Here is a 26,732-nt window from a genome sequence, read left to right as displayed (position 1 = left end):
TGGTATTTGGTGTCAGTTGTCAACTGTTTTAATAATGGCAGCTTGTTGATATTCTTGAAGTGTTTTATTGTGATACTGTGATTAAGGTCATGTGAGTGTGTAATTTGTGAATATATGTGATTAAAATTCATTCGATGTCTACAGGGTGCAAAATCCACGTCTAAGGCCCCACAGAATGGTACATGTCGCGAGTAAAGTAGAACCATGGTATTTGTCATGTTGGGGTACTAATCAAATGTAGCGAAGACTCACGGTGTTCCACACAAGATGGTACTACTCACAAGTATTGTACTTCGTATAGGTAACACAAACCTATGGTGTTTCTCACACAATGGCGCCACTCATAGCCAACGCAAACCGATAAGGTTCCTCACCTAGGTGTACTAGTCACAGGTGCCGGTATTCCCGTGGTTTTCTCACATAGTGGGTACTAATCACAGGCAACGCAGACCCACGGTGTCGCTCATATAGTGGTACAACTCACAGGCAACGCCCAGACCCGCGGTGTTGCTCACATGGGTACGACGCACGGGTACTGGAAAACCCCAGGCTAGGCTCTTGGCTGCTACTAATCACAAACCTATTTCATACCTAATATAGTGGTACTACTTGCAAGTACAGACAACCTACGGTGTTCTCCGCGTCATGGTATGAATCAAAAGTAGTTTCATGGTTCTAATTCAATCATCCCTTGGTCACCCCTTTTACGTCGCCTCTCACGACAGGCAGGGGATACCGTGGGTGTATTATTCATCTGCGTCCCCCACCCACAGGGGGTAAAGAGAGAGAGAAAAGAAGAAGAAAGAAGGGATCCATCACTTCGAAAGATGAAGTAACGGACGAAGAAAAGCAAGGGCCACGAAAGGCGTGAAAATGAAAGACTCCCTAGGCCTCAAATGCTCTAATACCGTTGGGGTCGGAAAAGAACAAGAGTTGACCAAGGGAGGTCGGACAGGATAGACGAAAGTGAGGAGCCTGGCACAAGTAAGTGGAAGCAATGCCAGGACTCGGCTAAGGGCCCCGTGGTCGCCAATCCACACTCCCAAGTTGAGAGCCCCTTGGGCCCCTTTCAGTCACCTCTTTCGACAGGCAGGGGATACTATGGGTGTATTCTTCATCTGCGCCCCCCACCCACAGGGGGTTTAATCAGTTTCAGTAACATGCTCAAACATTGTACTTGGAAAACAAAAAGCTTCTCAGATTATGTTACAACGTTTACATCCTAATCTTAAAAACTGGGATACACTGTTCCAACTGTATGGCAAAAATGTAATAAAGAAAAGAAGAAGAAACTGCTCGATCTGGACATCATCAAACAGAATGTTATGTTACAACGTTTACATCCTAATCTTAAAAACTGGGATACACTGTTCCAACTGTATGGCAAAAATGTAATAAAGAAAAGAAGAAGAAATTGCTCGATCTGGACACCATCAAACAGCATGAAATCATTCTCTGCACCATTAACATTCAAATTTTCAGAATTTGTGTAACAGTGTAATCACACTGCAGATTTTCAGGCACTAAAATCAATAGAAATGGTCACTTAACAATTCTGACTACGGCAATACAACTACAAAATAGCATCACATACTAGGTCTATAGCTGCGTGCGATTGAGAAGCAGTCGAGATTCTTTAAAATTGTGCTGGAATAGTTGGAACTTTCAGTTACATTATTAACATCTATCTTCAAGTGTACTGTTCATGGTGGAGGATTCTAGTGTTCCATTAGCATCATGTACCGTCTTGAATAAACAAGTTTCCTGGAAGAAATGGACAAGGATGTAGTTGAAGGATTTGATTCCAGTGACCTTTACAGTGGAGAAGAAATTAAGTAATTAATTAATTAACAAAATTCAAATGAAATAGCAGATAACGGTAAGTTTAAGACTGATGGGAATGTTGCAGTGAACCTCCTCACGAAGAGTACAACGGTGCAATCTATATGGTATATAAAATAAGAGTTTTGTCTGTACATTGCTCAGAATTTAAAAAGGATGGTATTTCTGTGTCAGTTGCGTCCACAGTAATAAGGAAATGCACTTTTTAATTTTCCGTAATTACTGTCTGTCTGTCTGTATGTATATACACGCATGATGAGAAAAAGGCTGAAGAGGATTTAATGAAAATCTGTATGCAAAGTCGGTGAATAAGTCGCTACAATCTAGGCTATAAATAATTTTATTCACGCTGAGTTAAATGGTAGTTTTGGGGAAGGCCTAAAATTTAATTCTCAAATATTTCTGTTATTAATGGTCGTATCTTAACGAAAATTGGTAGGCGAAGCCAGGGAATAAGTCGCTACAATCTAGACTGGAAATAATTGTATTTATGCTGAAAAAAATGGTAGTTTAGGGTGCGCCCTGGTGGGGGTGTGATAGGCGTCATTCAATTGTAATTAATTATTTCAGTTTCAGAAGCAAGAATATCTTACTTTACATATTTGTAAGTGCAGGCCAGGCCGAGATGGTATTGTGCAACCTGCCACAGACTGTTGTCTCCACTAAGATTAAGAATTACAATGGCCAGCAGAATTAGAATTCTCAGTGAAGGGGAAGGAGAGAGGCATGAGTTGTTGACAAGTTAGTGGAAAGATTCATCGCTGCGAGCGAAATTTGGTGTGGCAACCCCGCAAGAGCCGTGTGCAAAATTCCTAGAAAAGATGTCAAAGGAGCTGCTAGTTACTAGCAGGAACTGAGCGCAAGGTTGGCACATGAAGAAAAAAAATATGAAACTTCTCTGTCCCACGAGAGCTTGGACCAATCGTAAAATTCATAGACCGGTAGCAGGTACGCCAACTTCGTATTGTAAGAAGCACTAGCAACCGTAACTCCACGGATTAAATTTATAGAAGGAAGTGAGTTAGAAATTCGAAATAAGGTGAAATTTAGAAGCCTAACCATATAATAAAAGTTATTAAAAGTTATTAACTGAGGGAGATTGATTGGCGTAACTCTGAGAATTCATGGATGCTATCCATTGATTGGCTGCAGGCAGGAGACGCTACAATATGGCGCGAAATTCCCGCCTGGAATACAGGAGCTAAATTCGCAATTATATCCATTACCAGCAAACGATATTAGTTGAAAATTGGCGTGGAGCCTTTGAGAACATAATCACATCATTGGATCCCATATTTAAGCCACTGGCAGAGCCAAAAATACTCGTATGAGGATATCGGAGCTGCGCGTCGTAAGATGACCTATCGTGAACTCGGAGGAGAGGGGAGACGAATATAAATATAGGGTCGTGGAGACGGACTTACTTACTTCTGATAATGTGTTTGAGCTGTTACAACGCCAGGGGTGCGTTACTTACTTGTGAATATTTTCCGTGCTGTTACTACGCCAGGGAGCATGTGTGTATTTACTCGTGGAGTAGTGTTCGAAGTGTTAGAATGTTACGTAGCACGGTGATTCGTGATGTGTAGTAGTTCATATTACAGTCTTGAACAGTCTACTAGCAAGAAGAGTTCCAATATTTACTGAACTAATTAAATTACAACCTATGGATAGGAGTGTGAGATTCTACAAAAAGAAATTAGGAAGTACGTGGCGTGAGAACGATCACGGGCGTTCGACGTATTTCATCCAGTAAACAGTCAATCATCAACTGATACCTGGTCAGCTGCACGAACACACGACGGGAAATCGAGTGCGCGTCCGGGCCGTTGTAAAGGGGATCCCGAGGTATCCCATGTTCCTAGTGTCCGGGAAAGGAACGAAGAATGTATATTTACATTAAGTGGGCTAGATAAAAGGCCAGACATGTAAAGTTTCAGTTCAATATTAGTGTGTGTAAATTTGTTAAAATATTAAAATTTTAAAACTTGAAAATTAATATGTGTAAATCTGAAAAGTGCATTGGATTACCTCTTCAAGCTGGCATGAAAACCAGTAGGATGCAGGGCTAAGCTGGACGGGGCCTGTGCTCCTCGTCCAGTTTAGCAAACTATAAGGCTGCGATGAGTACCCATTAATATATTTGTAGATTGCTATCGTTAGCGGGAGGAAATCATATTCCTTCATTATGGTAACTTGATTGTGAAATGAACTGTTTCCGGCTCGTATAAATTCAGAGATAGATAAAGGGACAAATTAAAATGTACATAATTAGATCAAGCACTCATCATAATTTTGATTATATAATAGAGTAGAGTAGGGTTGATTTGTTTATTCACGTGCTTGAATTGTTTGAAATTATATGGAGCATGTTTCACATAAAGATAAAATTAATATTCATTTTAGAAGTGCTCACAATGTGTTTTCCATTATCGGAACTTTATAGATATTAAGGCATGGTGTAAGATTATCCAGAGGTAGAGGGTTGCAGAGTGATTTTTGTTCTTGTGGGACGGAATGAAGTCCATTGAAATGTCTGTAAATATCGATGATTATTCGTGCAGCGAAGTTTCGCCAGTGGACAGAAACATAATAATCAGTAGAAGTATCGGAGTGTTAACTGAACATGGGTAATGTGTAAATGCGTGTTTATTGCAATGCTTTGTGAATAATGGCGCAGGCCTAAGTTAATGGAATGATTGCAAGTTAAAGTAATTTCAATGTGGAGATAACATGTGGCGTGAATATTTTGATTCGGGCAGTAAATTTGATTTAACCTGAATTGTTGATTTAACGTTTTTGGACTCCATAATAATCATAAATATTTGTTTAGAAGTGATAGAGGCATGTGTATAAGATGGTCATGATATGCTGAAAGCCCATTTTTGAGATCGGAAGTCATGCGGGACGAAAATCCGGCATGAGGTGAGAATTGAGCCGTACTGTGTTTGATGATGAAATAGATAAATCTCGATGCCTACGTCGATATAATATGCCGATTCGGTGTCATGAGTGGCAGGAGTCCACGCACCAAAGATTAATGAATGAATTAAATGTTTGAAGAGTTCCAGTGAAAAAATGGACTTCAAAACGAAATTAACGACAGTACGAAAATAGGTTGCGGGTTCGAATACCGTTATTATGTCCCAACCGATATGAAATCGGATCTGGGTGGTTCATATTTGGAAGTTAACATATCTGACTAAGTTCTAAAGAAGGGAAATAACAATATAAATTTTCGAAATAATAATAATAATATTCCAAGTAAATCATGTCTTAATTGATTAAGTGCCAAACTAGACCGGGATTGTAAAAGGGGTTATGCGTTAAACATAATAATAGTCGACTGACACTATCAATTGAAATTAAAATATAAATTTTCAAAATAATAATAATAATAATAATAATAATAATAATAATAATAATAATCCAAGTAAATCATAAATCAATTGCTTAGGGCCAAAGTAGACCGAAACTGTAAAAGCTTATGCATTAACCATAAATATCGCTAATGGTGGTATAACACGTGAAATTAATTTACCATTATAATAATAATAATAATAATAATAATAATAATAATAATAATAATAATAATAATTTGAAGAGGCAGAAGATGAAGAATTTCTTTCTTTATATTTCTGAACATAACAATGATGGTGGGAATTACAATTAAAATATAGAATTTCCAAACTACTTTAATAATAATAATAATAATAATAATAATAATAATAATAATAATAATATTTGAAGTATCAGAAGAAGAAGAAGAAACTACTTTTTTATTTCAGAAGATAATAATAAGAGCGAGAAGTAGAAATATTAGAGCGAGGATGATTACGGGTTACGATAATCACGATCTGCACTATTAATAATAATGTTGATAATAATAATAATAATACCTTTTTTATTTTTATTTCAGATGATGATGATGAATGATACTAGGGAAGTCAGCTGGCAAAATAACGTAATAATGTCAAGTTGTTGTAAATAATAAGTTAATATTTGTAATAGGAAGGCAAATCCCTACACCTGGACCATTAGGTTAGAGTCTCTTTGTCGTTTCCTTCAGTTAACGATTAGCATATCTTGGTTAGGAACCCGGGGAGAGTTTGTAGTTTCCCGGGTTGGTCTCATCTCAATAAAATTGGAGGCGAAGACAGGGGTCATGTGATCGCGCCCACTTGGCCAACAGGTAATTGGTCCATGACCAGAAATGGTCATTGTGTCAACAAGGGTAAATCTGATACCTTCAGATATCAACGGTTCCACCACCCAAATGGATGGGTGGTCAAAAGTGTCAAATATTGTGTACAAATTTTCTGGAATAATTTGCTAATACCGGCAAATTAAGGATCAACAGATTTTGGTTGTGTGTAAAAAATTATTTTGTTTACTTAAATAAAATGCTCCTTTAGCATTTGCAAGGAAACAGTTCCAGGTTCCTGTTCTTGTAGAATAGTAAACCCTTGGTGACCGTTTAAATATCCGTCCCCATTCCTAGGACGGAGCTTTCATATTTTTCCCTTTGATCTGATTTAATATATTTTTTATGTGTTTTTATGATGGGCCTTAAAGTTAATGATTATAGAGTATCCCGTTCAACCCTGTAGTACTAACTGGATGGCGCCCATACATTTAATTGGAGATCTTATATCCCGATATTAATTTTATTGTTTATTAGTTGCGATAGTTTCGGACCGTAACACTCCCCGAGATAAATGCTGGTTGGGATTCAGGCTTTGAGCGGGTACAAGGGGAAGGTCTAAAATGTAATTCTCAAATATTTATTAGTGGTCCTATCTTAATGAAAATCTGTATGCATCCATTATTGGACATTATAAATTTTCCAGCTAACTCATTCCTGGTTGCCAGAGTTTCCCAGCCTAGCACATGGGGGCGAAACGCAAAGCAAACCATCATATTGGGAAGCAGCAGATGATGTATGTAATACACTTGTTGTAAATGCTACTAGAAGGGACTGCTTTCTGGAAATATGTTTCTTCATTCATTGTATGGATAATATTCAATTTGATAAGAATGATAAGATAAGGAAATTACAAACTATTATGAACAAGCTGAAAGAAAGATTCCTTGTGCATTTCTGGCCTGAACAGGATTTTGACGAATGCGTGGTGGAATATGATACAGTAGACACAGCTGCAAGCAATTTATCTGTGGGTATAAGGTCTGGTGTTTGAACACTCCCTCAGGTTATCTAAAAAATGTTGACATTTGCCAAGAAATGAATCCTTATGATAATCCTGAAAATGGTCAACAATTTGGAAAGTATGCTGATTCAATTATACTAATACTGGATCAACTATCCAATGATATGTCACACTTGCCCTTTCAATTACATTTTGATAATCTTTCTTTTTTTTTTTTTTTAACGGAATGGCCCTTTTGGCTCATCTAAAATGTTCCGGACATGGCACTACTGGAATTAATCGTGAGACTCGAATTCCCAAAGACTGCCCGATCACACCTTCAAACGAAATTAAGAAACAGGGTCGGGGAACATACAACATGGCAAAGAACCCTGAGGGTATAAGTATTGTTCACTGGATTGATAACTCCGTGGTTACCATAGTATCAACATGCCATGTTGTTGAACCAATTTCTATGATACCACGATACTCCTGGGCAGAGAAAAGGAAAGTGCATATAACGCGGCCAGCTGTGTTTGGAGCTTAAGACAGTGGAATGGGTGGAACAGACAGGATGGACCAGAATGTGTCATAGGTATACGTAGAATGAAGTGACATTGGTCGCTGTCCACATGGCTCCTGGATGTTTCCATTCACAATTCATGGTTCCTTCTAAGGAGGTGTGGATGTGATTTGTCATATCTAGAAATTTGTCACGATTGTGCAGACATGTCTCCAGAAATCTAAAACACCGTAATGCCAATAGGAAGAGGCTGCCCTGTCACCTCAAGATATAGCATCCAGCAGAGCAGTGTCACTGACGACATAAGACTTGATGGCATTGGTCACCCTGTAGCACCCTACATTCAATGAAGCTGTGCTGGAAAGGAATGCTCCAGCACTGTTTGGCACTGAGTGCATAAAATGCAATGTTGGTCTCTGTATTCCAAAATATTTCCTATTTTATACAGTATAAAGCACACAGTTCTTAAATATTTGTTTCTTTTTTTTTTTTTTGCTATTTGTTTTACGTCGCACTGACACAGATAGGTCTTATGGCGATGATGGGCAAGGAAAGGCCTAGGAATGGGAAGGAAGTGGCCGTGGCCTTAATTACGGTACAGCCCCAACGTCTGCCTAGTGTGAAAATGGGAGACCACGTCAAACCATCCTCAGGGCGGCCGACAGTGGGATTCAAGCCCACTATCTCCCGGATGCAATCTCACGGCCTCGCACCGCTCACCGTACGGCCAACTCGCCCGGTTAAATATTTGTTTCTACTGAATAATTTCTGTGAATTGGATAACTGTATGTAATTTATTAGAAGATCTTGGAACTTTCAGTGCTTTTTTTTTTGTGGATTTATTTATTTGTGTATTGTAATTAGTGCAATTAGTGTATATTCTTCATAGTCCGGCTCCATGGCTAAATGGTTAGCATGCTGGCCTTTGGTCACAGGGGTTCTGGGTTCGATTCCCGGCAGGATCGGGAATTTTAACCATACTTGGTTAATTTCGCTGGCAACGGCGGCTGGGTGTATGTGTCGTCTCCATCATCATTTCATCATCACGACGCGCAGGTCACCTAAGGGCGTCAATTCAAAAGACCTGCACCTGGCAAGCCGAACTTGTCCTCAGACACTCCCGGCACTAAAAGCCATACGCCATTTCATTTTTTTCTCCATAAATGATCATTTTCAGTTTATGTTAGTGTATTTTGTTCATAACTCATCAATACAAATACATAAAAATCTATAAATATGAAAGAAATGCCATAGAGACTAGAATGCTGACATATCTGCTAGCGTGATCATATGAACACGGCACCTGCTGACAAAACTGTGATAAATACGAGCTTAATATTTTGTAGTTATACTATGGACTTGAAGTGATATAGACGAATTTGAAAGCAAATAGAGGGAAAAAAAAAGAACTTTTGGGTTTAAAGGGGAAGGTTGGAAGAATTTGAAAACCAAATCTGCCAAAAGATGAACTCTCAAAATATGTTTAAACGATGCCAAATGTGTGTTACAATTAACACTTGTAAAACACATAATCACATGAATAAGGCAAAACAAGAAACTAATGCATTCTTACAGGAAAAAAAAAAAAAACTGATCAATAGTGAAACAAAAATAAACAAAATTCATAAATACCTGAACATAATCAGTACAGTTTCCAGATTCATCCTGGCGAAAGGACAATTTTTGTATTACTGCTACAATCTTATTCTTTCGGTGCTCTTTAACTTCAAATCTGCATTTAGAGATTTTGCGACCAAACCAGTAATTGAACCTACTAGTCTCACTTATAACTATACCATGTTCATTATATTTTGCACCCAGTTTCAATGTATTATTTTTGAAAGGTGAACACACTTTGCCGGCATCCATTGTATCTGAAAAAATAATGATAAAAAATCAAAATTGAATGTTCAAATGAGAACAAAACCAAATAAACATTAGGTCTCACTTCCTGCTTATAATGAAAAAAAAAAATTATTATTAGTACTGTTATTATTATTATTATTATTATTTTAAGGGGTCTATCGGCAAAAAAAAATGGAAGGCAAAATGAACTATTATATTACCTCTTTCTTCTTATTAAGAATCATATGAATGAATTAATGACACCCAATACAACAAGTAGCCTACTGTCATGCCTGAAATTGTGGCAAAAGCATGGAGTAAACAATTAGCAGCATGAAGGGAAAGACTTTCCAGAATTGTTTGCATTTTTACTGTACCAAAACAATGTACTCACCGAAAAAAAAAAAAAAAAAAAAAAAAAAAAAAAAAAATGCTCCACTTACTAGGGTGAGAAAATTTACAAGTAAAAACACATTTTTCAGAACCAAATTTCTCAAACTTGAAACCATTACAACTCATTTTACTCTCAGATACAGTCCTTGGATAGATGAAATACAGCCACGTTTCACAAACTTGACCAAATGTGGACTGAGAGAGAGAAACATGGCTCCGACATCCTTGCTTCATAATTGCTTGGCCTCAGGGCGTGATGGTGCTTTCAGATTTTTACATTTGAGAAAATTTCCCCACTGAAGGCACAAACTACTGGGGGGGAAAAAAAAAAAGTCCTGATATAAATTCTATACGAACAATGATAACGTTACCTCTCTATTGTGAACACTCCCAGGTACAGAAACAGACAGCTATTACATGGTCCCAAAGTATGCTGTTACCTCGTCACTGCGGACACAAATGTAAGGGGTCATGCAAAAGAGACCCTCAAAGGAATTTAAAGGGAATTTATTATTTTCCCTTCAAGTCCCCTTTTGCGTGACCACCCAAAAATAGATTCAAGATTGAACTGCATGACTGTAGGTTTACACATTTCAAAAGACTTGTGAATACAAATAAATGCAATGCAGTTTGTGTACCAAAGAACATCCTGGTGATCTTATTTTTACATGAAATTCACACAGTAAATTTCCAGTAACTCAAGATTCCATAAAACTGAACATCAGCCAAAGTTTTTTTTGTCCATACTTAACAAATCTTGAAATTAGTCTTTGTTAACTTATTTCTGCATTTACACTGGTCAAGCAATATGACTATTTGGAACATACGGTAATGCAGTGAAACCTCTCTATTACAGACAATGATTGCATGAAAAAATTTGTATCTGGGAAGCGTTTGTTAATGGAAAGGGATGCTTACATAAGCAAAATTTATCCCTCGCAATGCATATACTGTAGGGCTACTATCTGAAAGACATTTTAGGAAATAAGCTAATAAGCAGCTGACAGTCTATGCACTACAACACTTTTTTCACACTGACACTTCACAGACTCTGTGGACAGCATATACTATTGTATATTGTACTTCAAGTCACCAACACTCACTCTTGTATGACATATTTCCCTTTTAAAAAACTTGTCTATGCTGGTTTGTCCAAGAACATTCCAATTTCACTATCTTTCTGCAGAGATCAGAGGCAGAAGATGCAATGTTCAGGTTTACTATGAGCTGCTTCAGTATTAGCTGTCTGCACTGGCCTTTGAAAACATGAATGTTACCTTGATCAAGAGTTTGACAGATCTAAGTAGTGTTCGAGGGATAGATCACTAACTAGATATTTTTCAAGTTCAATTCAGGATGGGAGGTCTCATTGTCTTTTGGCTTATCATTTCCTTATCAAAAGAAACAAGCCAGTCAGTCATAATTTCTTGCACCTTCCACGTTTTTCTATCAGCTATCCATTCCACTGTTAACTCCCTTACATCCTGTCCTTTCCAATAACAGGAGGTTTTGATGCGTCAGGTATGATATTTGAGAAGAGTAGCACAGTCAAATGCTCTTTAGAAAATTTTCTCCCCAGAAACACTTCTGTCAGGATGAGCACAAAAAGAATAGACCAGTTCATCCACATTTTAAACATCTTCTTCGTTATAACCTGCAATAATGGAGGCCACTTTTTCTTTCCACTGAACAATCTGCAGGCAAGCAACATCAGGAGATTCTCCATGCACAGTTTTGTAGCTAATTTTTTTTAGCCAACCATTCGAAGCTTTAAAATCTTTGTAGCCAAGTTCCCTTATTGCTTACTTAGCCTTTTCTCGAATAATAGGACCGGAGATAGGACTGTTTTTTCTTCTTGCAGCTAAAAACCACACAAACAGAACTTTATCAATGGCAAGACCTTGAATTTTAAGTAATTTGCTTTTCCTACTGCCATCAAAGTTCTCATGCAGCTGTTTTAATTATGCTGCCTTTTTGTTGGAGAGTTGAATTTATTCTTGTCTTTCCCATATTGAATTTATCTGCAAGCACACGCATACTGAGCTTGTTTATTTCTGCACTCCTGATAACTTCAATCTTCTTCCGAATTGTTAAAATTTCCTTTTAGATGCCATAGCTATGTACTAAAAAAAGCGACTGCACAGTATTACTGGGCCACTCTGTTGTATTTCTTCGATACTCCACTGTCAGCGCCAAGATAGAACTTCCCTGTGTTGAAATGAAGAGTAACAATTCTAGTTGCTCAGGAATGCTGCCAGTGACCGTTCACTCACAAGTTACGAAGGGATTTTTCAACAAAGCTTGCATCATTCCATTCATAACCAAGGCTGTTGTTGATACGGTCAAGATCAGACAGTTCAGTTAAACTTAACAAGGAAGAGAACTACATGAGCAAACTGTTGAGATAGAAATACCGTAACATTTCAATCTCCCAGTAAACATGAATAACAAGGGAAAGGCGGGTTTGGATCACGACACAAGAAAAATGTAATTACAGAAAGTGCAAAAAGCTTTCAGTAAGAAAGTCTACCAAAAAATTCAAATGGAGGAAAGCACAAACAAACACAATTTTGAAACATAAAAATAAAATTTTAAGGGAGTAGGAGGAAAATAGGAATTGAGAAATGAAAACAAAAGCAGGAATCAATTTTTTCAGAAATGGATGTTGTATGAGTGGTTCAAATGTGCTCGAGCAAAAGAAACAGTGAGGGGGGAGAGCAATGTTACAAGAAAAGGCACGAGAAATTGCAAATAATCTGAAAGTTTAAGATTCTTAAACAGAGAAAGAATTTGTGTATTGCACTGGAACACACGTTTACTGGAACTATTTAACAGATTTTCTTCCCTTTTCAAGAATATTGCAGTAAAAAAAAAAAAAAAAAAAAAAAAAAATGTTAAGTTGAACGATTACTATCTGTAGTTGTAATGTTTGTAAAGGCTCTAAAATCGCTTCTAATATCTCACACAGAAATATTTAGTATGAAATTATTTAGAATAATAAAAATAAAAAATGTATGCTTGTTAAGGTCTGGTCTCGAAAGTCCAGAATAACGGCCGAAAGGATGCATCGTGCTGACTACATGACCCCTCGTAATCTGCACGCCTTCGGGCTGAGCAGCGGTCACTGGGCATGCCAAGGCCCTTTCAAGGGCGTTAAGTGCCGTGGGGTTTGGGGGTTTTTGGTATTCAAGGCGGGTGTTTTTTGCCGTTACAAATTTTTACAACCCTGTAAAGGATATTATTCCGCAGAACCAATGGTATCCGCAGAAGAGAGGCTCAACTTAATTACTAATTTAAATACAGCAGTCCATTTGGAGTGAACAACAACATTCTTTTAAAGGATGCTTTAGCTCTCAATTAATGCCACAGAAGAGTAAAAAGACTAGTATATTCTGATTCTTAACTGGTGTATATACAACTGAAAATGTAAAAAGGTTTTTTGATGATATCAAATTAGTATCCTAAGCTTTGCAAGTTCTCACTGAATTAGAAGTCTTGACAAAATATACATTTGTTTTTCAATCTGCTTTGCGTCGCACTGACACAAATACTACCTGCGCACTTTTTAGCGATAGATTTACACCCTAGTGCTGAATCGGTTGACTTTGGTTATCTTCGAGATTCGTATTGACAACCTTTGAAACGCAAACTAAGAATCGCTTATCATCGTTGTGAGACATCTGGCGTACACTTTAAGTACTCGTACTGTTGTTGTTGTTTACACAGCAAAACCAAATTATAGAATTCATGCTAGGAACACGTTTTGCATCGGGAAATGTTATATAGCATTATATATTGTGTGTGTGACACAGTTGTTTGTTTAAGATAATAAATGTTTATAAAATTCATATCGATCGATCATATTATCGATTCAATTCAGATTTCATTTCCATTCAGTTGGCAATATTACCGGAACTGGCAGTGCTCCCTTCTTACTCCTGCAACGAGTACAAAAATCTATCTCTAAAAAGTGCGCATACTATAGGTCTTATTGCGACGATGGGTTAGGAAGGACCTAGGAGTGGGAAGGAAACGGCCCTGACCTTAATTAAACTACAGTCCCAGCATTTGCTTGGTGTGAAAATAGGAAACCACAGAAAACCACTTTCAGGTCTGCGGACAGTGAAGTTCGAACCCAATATATCCCGGATGCAAGCTCATAGCTAACCGTAGGCCTACAGACAACTCGCCCGGTAAATTTTGTTTTCTAACAGACTTAAATCATATACTCATTATTAGATTAAGTGAATTTTTTGATAAATTTCACTAATTAATTTGCATATTTACAAAAATACCAAAGTCAGAATTTTTAATTTCCAACAGTAAAAGAAAATTTTATTCATTAGAGCTAAATGAGTAAATTAAATATTGACAAATACTGTACATTCAACATAAAATATCACAGTGCTACTATCTCTGTTAATAAACAAGTCAAACATCAATTCTTAGATCGTTCTTGTGAAAAGTGAGACAAGTTACAAGGTGAATTCTTTGCTACATCTCAAAGGATAGAAAACTAAAGTTCTCCTGAGGATTTAATGTCTTGTGTGAAGTTTACTTAGAATCCTAAGAGCTATGTCTACATTAGGACACCTCCACTATGTCGTCCTGACACACAACCATGCTTATTGCAATTAAACTAACATTTTTATCTTTAGATGTTCCTTGTTCCGGGAGTGACTTTAGGTGCAAACATTCATCTATAAACAAGGACTCAATATTTTGTACAAATTCATTAACCTTTCTGCTCTTCATGAAACATAAAGAGACCGGGCGAGTTGGCCATATGGTTACGGTCCCGCAGCTATGAGTTTGCATCCGGGAGATAGTGGGTTCAAACCTCACTGTCGGCAGCCCCGAAGATGGTTTTCCGTGGTTTCCCATTTTCACACCACTTCTTTTTAATCTTTATTTCTTCAAGAAATTCAAATGCACTGTGCTGATGGTTGAATTTTTCAACATGCTTTCTCACATCTGTACTGAGTGTATCCAGTATGACAGTAAATGTGTTTATGCAGAAATTTATGGAGCCATTCAGCAAAAATTCTCCACCTCTGGAATCAACAGGAGCCAAAGCTTGTTTTATCTTCCTTTGCATATCTGCTCTGTATTCCTGAAAACAGAGTTTTCCCTTTGTCTGGCTTTCTAAGCGATTGAAATAACTTGTAAATGTGAAATGAATTTGGAGAGAGAGCTATAATACATTAGTCTGACCCCAATTTGGCAGGTTCAATCCTTTTTTTTGCTAGGGGCTTTACGTCGCACCGACACAGATAGGTCTTATGGCGACGATGGGATAGGAGAGGCCTAGGAGTTGGAAGGAAGCGGCCGTGGCCTTAATTAAGGTACAGCATTTGCCTGGTGTGAAAATGGGAAACCACGGAAAACCATCTTCAGGGCTGGGATTCGAACCTACTATCTCCCGGATGCCTCTACGCCCGGTGGGGGAGGTTCAATCCTAGCTCAAATACATCAGCCTTGTGCCGGTAGATTTACTGGCAAGTAAAAGAACTCCTGCTGGACAAAATTCCAGTACCTCAGCGTCTCCGAAAACCAAAACAATAGATAGTGGAACGTAACGCCAATAACATTATTATTTTGTTGAATATTTGAAGTATGGTTTCCCATAATATAGTCAGAAATGCTGTTCCAAGTGACTGTACTTTCTCCCTTAGCATGGAATCTTCACTACTATTGTAGCTTTTACATCATCATCATCATCTGAAATAAAATTCAAAGTCTGAATTATACCAGCCTGCTTTCCAGCAGCGTTCGTCAAGCACTATGGACAGACTGTGCACTGTAAGATGACAGTTTTCAAAAAGAAGACCCCAGCAGTGTGCTGAAGAGGAGAATCCCAAAGAGAGATACTGTGCTTGAACATGATTCAGCAGCACAACTGGCCTCTACAGTTACTGATATTCAAATTAAATCAGTCAAAAAACACATAAAATGGTCCATACTATTTGTTCTAATTTGTGCCCGACATATGGCAAGAAACCCAAAAATTGTTCCACTGGGTTACTACCTGCTGTAACACATCTAATAACAAATGACAGCCGGCCCATATGTGAAATGTCTGGTGTAGAGTCAAGCACGACACCAAAGTGCATGGCCTCTGTCACTTCATTTAATATTTTTGTCAAGCAGTTTTTGAGACTTTATACATTTTTGCAAGCAGTTTAACATAGTACAAACACATCAAAGGTTTTCGGGCTAGGATTGGGAAGGCAGCAGCCGTGGCCTTAATTAAGGTGCATACTCAGCATTTGCCTGGTGTAAAAATGTGAAATCGTGGAAAACCATCTTTAGGGCTGCCGACAACTGGATTCCTCATAATGTTATAGAACTGCAATGCATGGTACATATTTTTACAGTCATTCTGGTCACTAGATGATGTAGCTCAAAATCTGCCTTCATCCATTTGGTAGAAATCGCTTCCGTGGTGTACATATCTTCCCATATTTCTATTCTTTTATTCTGTAGTTCCGCTTGCAGCTAATTATATGGTGTAGTAGAGGAGGGACAAAATATTTATCTGAGTTCTTCTGTATAGTAGGCTATAACTTCTGGGTTTAACAACCGAGTTTTGTGATTGGAAGAACACCTCCCAAAGAGTGCATGACCATGAAATATCTCCTCACCACAAAACAATTGTAGGAAACTTAAGAATGCAAGCAAATGCACAAGGAGGATTGATTGCAACCTCATAGAGTAAGCACTAGAATTTCAGTATTGGAGGGAAGTTCTAAAGCGAGTCTTCTCGGCTGTTAAATTTCTACCAATAAGAGGAATGGCATTATAAGGCAATAATGAGCATTTGGAGAACTACATGGAGGTAGTTTTCTTGTTTGCTAGAATTTCTTGTTGATTTTGACTCCTTTCTGGCATTGCTCAGAAAATGCTTTCTACCTGTCTAAACAAAATTTGATACCAATGATAAACTCTTCAAATGAGGAAGAAGATATTATACAAATCTTATGCGGAATTCCTTTCTAGAGGAGTGATGTGTTCATTGGATGTCCAGGAACCCACCAGCCATCCACCAGAAATGCATTTACATTTAAAACCTAATAAAGAGCAGCACAGTTCTCCATTGCTTAAGTAACTGCTAGCATTGCTATTGGCCAACAAAAAATGGGATGAGACATCATTCCCAGCAACAATGAGAATTACATTCAGTTACCAACCCCCACAGAATTAAAGCACAAGTAAAGCAGCATAGTGTCTGCATGGCAAGGAAAAAAACAAAAGGTCATTTAGTAACTGTAACCTATCACTGCACATCCAGGACAATCTCTGTCATCAGAACAGTGGCCCCAAAAGGGGCCACACTCCCTTAGGGAGGCTTTTATCTGTGGCCACGGTACATACTGTCCGCACAGCAAGAGTAAAGGTCATTTACTGCTTATCTTAGTTCCTAAGTAGACAGTTTGGCTACCTTGTGCACCACCTGATCACATCATCTGGGAAATAAAAACAAACGACAGTCATTCCGCAAGCAGATGTTTGCGATACAAGTGGTGACTTGTGGCGCTAATGTTGAGGAACGCAGGATATAGTTTTCGTTATCATGTGTGCAAGACCATAATTTTTCATTCTATGAACATAGAATGCGTGTGTGCACAGCAAATTCTCACACTTAACCCTGATGGACAGAGACCAAGAAAATGCTGGATGGACTGCTTACACGAGTATATGTGGTATGTAAGCATATGATCTGCTGATACCATTGACCGGATGAAGTCAAAGGTCCAATGTCGAATTATGGCAGACCCCGCATCTTGGCGGGAAAACGCCTAGGAGGAAGAAGAGAAGAAGAGAGAGTGTGTGTATGTGTGTGTCAGCTATGCGGGAAAACATGTGGAAGGTACCATGATGTAAATTGCTCCACAAGAACAACTTCAGTGTTACTTTTTCGTTAAGAATAAGTCTTTTGCTAATATCTGCACATTGTGTGCATTTCTACTTTTAAAATAAACCCAGTTGTGAAAAACCTGTGTCACTTGGGCTTCCAAATCGCATACATGGCAGACTTACACAGTATGCACAGTCTGCATGTACACTAGCCAACACATGGTATAAATTTCACCATTGCAAAGTTTTCTTTTAAAACGTGCTTTTAGATAGGTACCAATCTTTGTTTGAATACTAGCTCCTTACATGTACTAAAATAAACATCACCATTTTTCAATACACCCTGTATTGCAACATCATCTCATAACTCTTCGTTATTTCTTCATAGAGCAGGATCCGCACCAGGGAAAAATGTTATACAAATCTGACTTTTTTTTCAACAGCTAACTGCAGTGGTTGTGTTTTCTGTCTATTTAACAATATTGTCTAACACAAGAATAGGGGCAATCATGTCAATGTCATTGTTGTAAGTTACTTTCATTTAGATCAAAGTGCGAGGTACTGGAGAAAGCCTCTGACGAAAACACCACTACTACCATCACCCACATTAATTTCATTGCTGTCCTCATCTTTATGAGAATAGGAAGTTGTCATTTTTGCAGGCCATTTCATTAATTCACCATACCTATCCTCCTGCTCTTCCCACCGTTTTTTATATTGCGCACTACTACGCTTGTACTTCCCACTACTAGCCATAAGATTGTCCATCTCTCAGTCACATTCACATATGATTATACTAAACCTAAACTAATCTGTACATTAACACTGCCACGACTAGCAGAAAAGTAAAGCTAAACGTACATACAACGCACTGTAAGAAACTACATAGGTACACTGCTGATTGTTACTAACAGATACACGAATACTTGCCCAGACAGGTCGGTCAACCTGCAATAATCAAGCCAAATTTTGTAGAGCTGAAATATATATGCCAGGGCCTAGCGAGCCTAATTGGAAATACATGCGTGACAAGATGACAGTGGAAGTTGGGCGAATTGCATTTTGCCGAACACAGCTAATGGTTCTGTCGACTCACAACTAAACGGGTGATTTCAACTACACAGTTACTTAATTCACAAGTTAATAGGCACTGCAAACACAAAAAACACCTGATTAATACAGATTTCCAAGGCTCGCCACAAAAACTGACAAGGTGTGCTGCAACAGCGGGAAGAACCTTAAGGCCCATAGTGTTTGAGGATAATGTAAAAAAGAGAGGTACCATCCACAAACCACCATTGTTTTGCTTAATATGCATATTTTCAACAAAATTCTCAAACAGTGCAGTACACACTGCTTGGAATTTTTCTGTAATCAATATGGGACATCTGTTATGACCCTGTTCACACGTTCCTCTGACTTTAGTGCATGCAAGTTTTATCTATCAGGAACGCTAAAAGATACAAGCCAGGGGAATAGGTATAATAACTTGCATATTGAAAAGGAATTTGAAAGAATAAAGCAAACAATGGAAGAATTACAGGAGCACAGCTGTTCTAAGAGCTGCATTACAAGCAGCCTATGGGAATTGTTTCTTCTATGATATAAAATGATAATTTCCCAATAAGTGCAACGTAAAAAATAAGGGATTTCGGACAAAGAAAAAAGAACGAGAGAAGTACAGTTCCAGATTTGCATTGAAAAACACCAATCCGGTAATACATGATACCACAACGTTGCGGAAGTTAAGCCTGTCAAATTCTCCCGCCACCAACCAATAAAATTATTTATGTAACAATTAAGAGGAGTAAGATCTGTAGAAATAAGCGTGTTTTAGAAAGTGGATTCAAACAATGTAGTACATCAAATGGAAAACAATTGCTAACAATAATATACCGTACATTGTCAGATATCATTCAAACTAGCTGTTAAATAATTAAACGAATAGCTTACAGTTTAGATATGACAAGCAAATATGGTTGGTTAGGACCACACCAAAAACAATAAAAAATGTAAATAAAATATTGTTCGTTTCCATCATGCCACCGGGACACAGCATTTCGAATTTTTCCTCAAGGAACTACTCCACGCGACTACATAAGCAACACATACCCGGACATGTCAAACATCGGTGTGGGGGAAAATAAACCACAGAAGATATATATCCATAATGTATAGTATAACCAAGACCAACTACAATATCTCAGACCTTAACCGACCTATCGAAACTGTCCATAATGGCGGCAGCTGGAGTGTTAGCATGCGTTTGTTTTGATTTGTGAAAGTCGTGTTGTTACCAAATATTTACGGAAATTTGAATATTATTAATCGTACATTATATTTATTTATGGTCTTAAGAAGGTTATAGATCCTCTTTCAGTGCCGTAAGAAGCTGTTTGTTCTCAAAGAGCTTATTTATTCCAACAATATCGGCGATGATTAGGTTAACGTTCATTCTCGTGTTGTTCTCTGAAAGTATTTTCTTCATTTTTAGTTACCTATGCAATATGTTTATAGTTTAATGTGCTGTGTGCCTTGATGTAAGTAAGAGTTTCAGTGTTCCCGTTTCCAAAAGACCTAATATTAAGGCAAAATTGGGTTAAGAGCATTCGTAAGGAAAACTTCGAACCGAATCATAGGCCTAATAATGCTGTGTACATTAATCATTTTATCATTTTTGAAATCAAATGTATTGTTAGGGAAAACATTATATACCCGTAGAAGGTGGTGATCTAATTCGAGTGCCGCGCAAACTTCCGAAGTTAAAACTAATGATGCCTATCCTAGCATTTGCCCTATCAGCCAACGTAGCTTACTACAAAGAAAATTAAATCAGTCCCAAAAACATCCGGAAAATCATGACCAAGATTTATGATTTAGAGACGAAATTAAACGGTGGTGCAAGAATGATGTAATTAATTTTCTACGTTTTACAATGAACGTGCGTAAACTAAACCTAACCCCTTTCCCGTGAGTGAACATGTGGATTATGTTCTTTTTTATGTAATATACAATTTTGCCGTCAATTCTGGTGAGTTATAAGGTAACGAGTTCTTTAGATGGCCAAGTGTATCATACAAATATCGCTTGTACCTACTCAACAATACAGGTGGATTTTGGAGGGTTGAAATATTGTTGGAGAAATTTGTTTGCGTGTTTTACATAATGGGCGGTGGTTAATAGTGGTGTCATAGTATTTCATGTAAGGTTAATAATGTTCTTTGTTGACATCTATATATCGTATTTAATTATTCATATTTCGAGTTAATGAGTTGCATTTCATGACGTTCGACTTGTGATCTTTTCTTTAGGTGACTCGGAATAAACACGCATAACCTTGCCCTCAACCTCTCATATCGCCCACCGATGTCCGCCATGTTTTTCCTGGATTACGGTCTGATGTAATTGTAGTTGGTCTTGGTATAACCATCGCCCTCTACAATGAATGCGCTAATACGCCTTCTCATTCGTCCAGTTTCATATGTAAACGAGCGAACACGGCGTAGTTACCAGTTCAGGCGCTTGGAGCGCTGAAAAGCTGGCTTTAGTCTGCTTGACGAGACACGCTCAGTAATCATTGCTAAGAGTGCTGGTGTAATTTAAGCCTGTATTTACCTTATTTGGTAATTTCTTTGGTCGTGAACCGTTTTAGTGTTTATGTATATAATATTGTTTACTGCTGTGTGCCTTAATGTACGATGAAAGCAGATCGGGAAGAGGGATTTTGTTTCATGAATTTCCTCTCAACGAGCTACAACGTCATAAATGGCTAAATGTTATTTCAAGAAACATTTCTCACCGAATTTCAATTCAAGATCATCCTAAGGATATGTTTGCCACGCCGAATAAATCTACACTTTCATGCTACGTAGGAGATATGAACTGCGTGACTGGAATAACACTCTTAGTAAAGGAGCGCCTCTTAGCAGAAAGTCAGTGCATAAGTGAAGCAGAGAGATTGTGATTGTTGGTAGTCCATTGAACAGCAGACGTTATATGACAAGATACTCGGCACCTTCTTTCAACAGAAAGACGCTTCATTCCATGTTGAGCGAATAAAAACTACTGAAGATGACCATCATCCAAACGAAAGTAGAAATCGAATTACCCTAGTCAATAACATTTTCTGTTTTATAATTTCTGCTGTGACTACAAAATAAAGGTTGCAGCAGCATTTTTCTTCTTTAAGAGGCTTTTAGGTACAGAGCTACATAGTTTAACACTCAAAGCAATAAACGAAGTCGAAGCTTGCTGTTTTATCGTATTGCGCGTTGTGAGTGACAATCATAAGACTAATGTTAGCAGGATAAGAAGAATGTCTTCCTCAAAACACATTAAACCGAAGATCTGTCATCCTGTTGGTAGTGAAATGCCTCTTCTTGCTTTCGACAAATAGCACATTCTGAAAAGTAAGAAATTCTTTACTCAAAAAATCTATGTTTGATAGTTTCCATGATATAAATGGTGATTTTATCAAGGAACTGTATCAGATGCAATCAAATGAAACTGCAAAACGGGTTCATTTTTCTTACATAAAAAACATCGAGCCGTCTAAGTTTAGGAAATGAATGTGCTGCGCGAGAATGATATTTTCGCGACTGAAGTAATAACAGCCATATGATATTTAAAAGACCATTCCTATACAGATATGCAGGATTTTTTAATGCAGGTACCAATGTCAAATACAAGTTATCGATAAAAAATTGATTCGACATACGTGTCAGTAGCACAAATGTAGCAAAATTGCAGTCGGACAAGATGCTTGATTCTTTTGACAAGACAATGTGTTCAACAGTGCTAATGGATTGATTTATAAAAGAGATCAAAAAAGCAGGCTGCATTACCCATCTGATTTGCCACTATGAATTTAGAAAGTAATTCATGATTTTGTATTGAAAGCACAACCATTTGTACACAGAAAACCTGTTGCATCTACGAGTGACCATTTAGAGTCCTGAAATCGGACATTCATAGTTATTGAGTGACGTTACTTGCGAGTGTGGTATTCCTGTATTCTTAAATAACATGGCCACATAAATAATAGAGATCTTGAAACATTTGAACGCAAAAACGCGAAACACCTAAACAGAAAAGTGTGTGAAATTATTTATTTTCTACAGTATTTACTACCTACAGTTAACATTATTTTGTACGGTTTTTCCGCTGCGGTGGGATACGTTCTTCACTGAATTTCTTTATTAAGGTGTAAGGTGTGATTCAAATATAATTATTGAGTGATTGGCTTTATATTTGAACAGCAATATACAAAACACTTAACGTGTGCTGTAATGAACAATCGTGTTTTAATGCCAGCGAAACAGTGCTCGGTGGTAAAAATGCGAACTAGGCCCATATCGCTCATATAGCTGTATTGGGAAGGCGTATTAGCGCAGTCATAGTAGAGGGCGATGGTATAACCAACGAGATATCATGACGAAGTGAAATATATTGTGTGACGACTTGTGCTGGTTGATATGTTCCTCCAATATGCGACGCTGGTTTAGATAGACAGGGATTAGCTCTCTGAACATGTGTTTCTAACTGGGAAAAGAGGTGATTTGATTCGGAATTTATCGTTTAAATAAGTGATTTGAAACCGTGTATTCATTATTGTGTTTACTGTCTGATGACTGTGTTTATATGCTGTATATATTTGATGTAAATTAAGATTTAGCGTTTTTGATTTTGAAAGTAATCTGTGAAAAATACGTAGGAAGTATTTTATAGTTAATAGTACCGGTAACACAAGGACTTCACTTCAAAAATTGGTTCGTCCGTAACGGGTAATCAAACGTTTGTGCTTAGTTGCGCTAAGTGTTCTTTCAATAATTCGCTTCGAATATGTCTGCATACAAAACTCTGTAGCAATTATCAGTTATAATAATAGAGTTAATAAATTATACACTAGAGGTTCATTGGCGCTGCAGTAGCGTGCGAAGTTGAGCGAGCGCGCTGTTTGGCAAACGGTGGATTGTTTGGCACTGTCATTACTGCAGATTTCTGGTAAATTGAAATATATACGTCTGTGAAGGACGATGCCAGTCTCTTGTGCACCTTATGGGTGCAATGAGAGGTTCAGAAAGGGCAACGGCGTATCATCTCACGGGTATATTTCATTGAAATTCATTTTCGTGTGTATAAAATAATATTTTGTGTGGCACTTATTGTCATGAGGATTGGCCTACTCGCGCCAATTTTTTTAAATTTTCCTGTCCGAGTGAATGGAAATTTTTCGTTACCTCTGCATAGGAAGGAAATGCTGAAACGCTGGATACGGGGCATGATAAGAGAAAACTGGTTGCCAACCAAGAATCAGAGTACATGTTCCAAACATTTTAAAGATGTTGATTTTACCATAGAGAAAGTATGCAGAAGACTATTGAAGCATGATGCAGTACCTTCAGTGTTTAATTTTCCTCGGCATTTGCTGAAGGTAGGTCCATTTTAGTAACATTATTTTACTATTGAAAACCTAATGAGTTTGAATGGTACTTTAATGTCTCATTAGATACATTTTCTGACACAGTAGCAACTGTAGATTAAGGTATTTTCTGTAACCACTTCTTTTCTTGCAAGAAAAGAAAATAGTGATAACATATTGTGTTATTTTCTATCCCAAAGTGCAGATCACATCATTCAGAAATACCAAGCCCTTCTAATACTACAAATGCTGCCCATTCTGGACTTCTTAGTCCAGAGTGTTCTTTACAAGATCAATCCTACAGCTTCCTTGTTTCATCATCAGAGGCAGAAAGAAAATACTCTGATGCTATTTCGACTCTGAAAATTTATAGGGAAAAGAAGCAAAAGCAAGTCTATGCCAAAGAACAGAAGTTGAAGCGGAAAGGCATCAAGGTTAATTCGCTGAAAGTGTTAATCGATACCGTACCTTGAAGGAGGAAGGGCTTATGACTCAGGTGAGTAATGATATCATCTTAGACATTTTCGCAGACATTCTTGCTTCCATCATCAAAAGAAAGTCAAATACCGGTACTCTCCATGGTGAATATGATTGGACATGCAATCATTTGCTTTAACTTTGCATTTCTATTCACCTACGGCATATGAGTTTGTAAGAGAATCTCGTGATTTGTGTTTGCCTCATCCTTGCACATTGAGACGCTGGTGTAGGGTTGTGAAAGAGCTACCATGTCTTACATCAGAAGCCCTTAATTCAATTAAACATAAAGTTGAAAACTGGAAAGAGTCTGCTCCATTTTATGGCTGTTTGATGTTTGATGAACTGGCTATAAAGAAAAAAAATGAATGGAATGAATTAAATTTTGTGGGTTATGTTGACTATGGATTGGGAATCAGTAGTGAAAATTTGTTTGTTGCACAAGAAGTATTGGTTTTCATGGTAGTGGCATTAAATGCTTCATGAAAAGTGCCCATAGGTTACGTTATGTTGATGGAATATAACTGGAAGAAGAATGTAATATACTGGTCCAGCCACTTCAAATTCTTAATGGTATAAGGCTAAGGATAATTTCAGTAACTTTTGATGGGTAAGCTGCAAATTTAAATGCTGTAAAAAGCTTAGGGCATCATTTTCTGCAGATGATCCTAAGCCCGTGTTTCCAGACTCTTCAGATGAGAACAGGAAAATATTTGTTGTACTCGATCCTTGCCATGTGCTAAAATTGGTTAGAAATCTTTTAGGAGATAAGAAACAACTTCTGGATCATAATGGTGAGGTTGTAAACTGGAAGTACTTTGGAAAGTTGCATGCACTGCAAGAAAAGGAGGGGCTGACTCTAACAAATAAATTGCGAGCCAATCATTTGTTGTGGTATAATCAGAAAATGAAAGTTAAATTATCGCAAGTGTAGAAACAATGTAAAAAATTTAAAAAGGAGCTTAAAAACAAATATTACTCTGAAAAATTTAGAATTCATAACAAGAACCCAAAGCAAATGTTGAAAATAATCAATGAAATCATACATTACAGAAAAACTACAAAAGGCGATAATTGTACATCTCTAGAAATAGATAACAAGATAATTACAGACAGTCAGGAAATATGTGAATCATTACATTTATATTTTTCAAATATTTCTAAAACCCTGGCTTCAGCAATCCCTCCCCAGAGCACTGAAACACATGGGGTTCCTAGTTACTTGAACTCATTTTACCTATATCCAGCTGATGAAACAGAAATAAGATCTATAATATCAAATCTAAAAAAATAGTAGCTGTGGGCAGGTATGTATAACTGCCAACTTTTTAAAAGAATTCCAGGATTCTTTAAGCGGGATGCTAACGGAGATCATTAACGAATCCTTGGCATTTGGTACATTACCTAGTGAGCTAAAAGTAGCTAAAGTAGTTCCTGTCTTCAAGGGTGGGGATGGGAGGAATCCTAATAATCCTAGGAATCCTATCTGTATTCTTTCCATAATATCCAAAATATTAGAAATTATTGTTAAAAAGAGACTTCTCACTTTTTTAAACAAAAATTATTTCTTTTACAATGCACAATATGGCTCTCGTGAGAACTCTATCACGGAAATAGCAAACGTAGATCTCATAAATCTGCTGCAAGAGTCAATAGATTTTAATAATTTTGCTGGTGGGTTGTTTATAGATCTAAAGAAGGCCTTTGATACAGTGGACTATGAAAAACTGTTAGATAAATTAGAGAGAGCAGGAGTTCGTTCTTTGAAGTGGTTTGATAATTATCTGTCTGATAGAAAACAGTATGTAATGCTGAATAACTGTAGGAGCTCAGCAATTAAGGTAACCCATGGCGTTCCACAGGGGTCGGTATTAGGGCCGATACTCTTTCTAGTGTACATCAACGACATTGTAACTTGCCGTTTGAAAGGACGTATCGCACTGTATGCCGACGACACAAACATGTTCTATACTGATTGCAATATAGACTCCATTGTTAAATATATGCAGAATGTGCTCAATACTCTGTGCTTTTGGTTTCAAGCAAATAAATTAACAGTTAATGTGCGAAAGACTAATTATATGATTACAAAACAAGGTCAGAATGAAATCCCTAACAGTAAAATATATATGCAGAATACTGAAATAAAACTAGTTAGTGCTGTCAAATATCTTGGATAGGTAACTGATAGGAACTTGAACTGGACAGACCATGTAGAATACATTAC

At 37.5% G+C, this 26,732-nt stretch overlaps 1 protein-coding gene across 3 annotated transcripts in view; it reads right to left on the bottom strand.

Annotated features, from left to right (window-relative positions):
• LOC136863335 (uncharacterized) overlaps nt 1-19,716 on the bottom strand; it is a 118,734-nt gene extending 99,018 nt beyond the window's left edge. For all 3 annotated transcript variants that reach the window (XM_067139721.2, XM_067139722.2, XM_067139720.2), the window contains exons 1-2: nt 19,561-19,716; nt 9,145-9,386 (exon numbers count right to left, since the gene is read on the bottom strand). In XM_067139721.2, coding sequence (XP_066995822.2) covers nt 9,145-9,386; nt 19,561-19,666 — 348 coding nt within the window. In that variant the 5' untranslated portion in view covers nt 19,667-19,716. The remainder of the gene's footprint in view (nt 1-9,144; nt 9,387-19,560) is intronic.
• Between the last annotated feature and the right edge of the window lie 7,016 nt (nt 19,717-26,732).

Source organism: Anabrus simplex, chromosome 2 (assembly GCF_040414725.1).
Source record: "Anabrus simplex isolate iqAnaSimp1 chromosome 2, ASM4041472v1, whole genome shotgun sequence".
NCBI classification, from domain to species: Eukaryota; Metazoa; Arthropoda; class Insecta; order Orthoptera; family Tettigoniidae; genus Anabrus; species Anabrus simplex.
The sequence above is the reverse complement of the archived record's forward strand: the minus strand, read 5'-3'. Positions and strand labels throughout refer to the sequence as shown.